The 1,562-nt window shown below is 30.7% G+C and overlaps 1 protein-coding gene across 1 annotated transcript; it reads right to left on the minus strand.

Moving 5' to 3' along the window:
- Window positions 1-537: 537 nt before the first annotated feature.
- LOC113374894 (spindle and kinetochore-associated protein 1-like) lies at window positions 538-1,113 on the minus strand. The gene has a single exon (XM_026614852.1). The coding sequence runs from the start codon at window positions 1,111-1,113 to the stop codon at window positions 538-540; it is 576 nt and encodes a 191-aa protein (XP_026470637.1).
- Window positions 1,114-1,562: the final 449 nt, after the last annotated feature.

Below are 1,562 nucleotides of genomic sequence, written 5' to 3' on the forward strand. Positions count from 1 at the left end.
ATTTAGTTCCACAGCTTATGTATTATTATATTTTTCCACTTAATAAAATATTGAAACCCAATAAAATTAATTTAATAATTTAATAAAAACTTATTTATACTTTATTTGTACTTTGGAATTACAAATATGATTATCGCTGTTTATAATTAAAATACAATATTAAAATTGAATAACAATTTCACGCATGAGTTAATAAGAGGCCTGATAAAATGCTTTCCTTAATTTATATTTTTTGTTTTGATTATGAAAGAAAAAAAATATATCATATTACAAATAATATTTATTTAAAATTATGAACATTTTCAAAAGAAATACAAACTTGTTCCTTGGAAGTGTGGATATGAACAACTAATTTATCTGAAGATTATTATATAAAGCTACAGTGATGAATTAATCACAACTATATTATGGGTCTATGTCAATTGGAAATAATATAGTGGAATAACTCAAATTGTATAACTAAGAAATATGAACAGTTAACATGAACTTAAAACCCAGTTATTACAACACAATTTTTAAATTATTAGCATATCAGCATTAAAGAAAACAGATTTTTGTTACCCCTCCATTTCTTATTTCCTTAATCCGCTTTACATGGCGTAACATGGCAAAAAATGTTTTCGTCTGCTTATCGAGAGGATTCACACCAATGTCACTGGACATTATAAATTTAACACCATTTTCATTATCCGCCTCCAACCTTTTGTACTCGCTATATTCGTGTAGTTTGTATCTGGGCACTTCGTGCCTAGGAAATTTCAATAGCTTGTATTTATAGTAAGCAGCGTTATTGATCAGCTCAATAAAATCATTAATTGTTTCAATACGCAGCCTGCCTCGTAGATAATAAGGAATGGATTCAAATTCCTCAAGTTTCATATATGAAACTTGAGGAACTCCGTTGACGGTAATTCTTTTGGTTACTCCTGTAAGAACAGGGTCTGGAACAGGGTTACTTTGCATCAAGGGACTTCCTTCGGAATGCTGTACATTAGATTCTAAGTGAGTAGATTTACTGTTATCGCCACATGACAAGTGTTTTGCAGGGGCAGCAGTTAGCGATTTTCTGAGTCGATTCAGTCGTGCCCTGCTCTTCTCTATAAGGTTCAGCATTTCCTGTAGTTCTCCTTGCATGCTCCTATTGCCATCGGCTAACTTCTTGATGGCGTCCATTTTATCTATAACACGTTTATACTTACTAAATGTGCAACTAAATCATTTTATGAGAAATTCAACGAGTTCTATCGTTTTTCTAAGACGATGATATGTTTATTTTTACGTACCCGGACACTTTGTTGAATACTCAAATAATTTAGAAACCAGCACTATGGAAGTAAACCGGATTAAATGTTTTTTAAGTTACATCACTTTAAATTTAAGAATTTAATTTGTTCACAACTTTTGTTTTCAATCCACGCCTTCTAGAAAATATTAGATATTGTTTTTATTATGAATTGTCAAAACACTGAGAATTTTTAATATATATACGCATGCCCAGCACAGACACACACATACGATTTTTTTGCGTTTACTATAACTTTAGCTCTGTGGTGAAATAATCA

The sequence above is a fragment of the Ctenocephalides felis genome, unplaced genomic scaffold (assembly GCF_003426905.1).
Source record: "Ctenocephalides felis isolate EL2017-DRISC unplaced genomic scaffold, ASM342690v1 CF-g0.4_SCAFFOLD_01886, whole genome shotgun sequence".
Classification (NCBI taxonomy): Eukaryota; Metazoa; Arthropoda; class Insecta; order Siphonaptera; family Pulicidae; genus Ctenocephalides; species Ctenocephalides felis.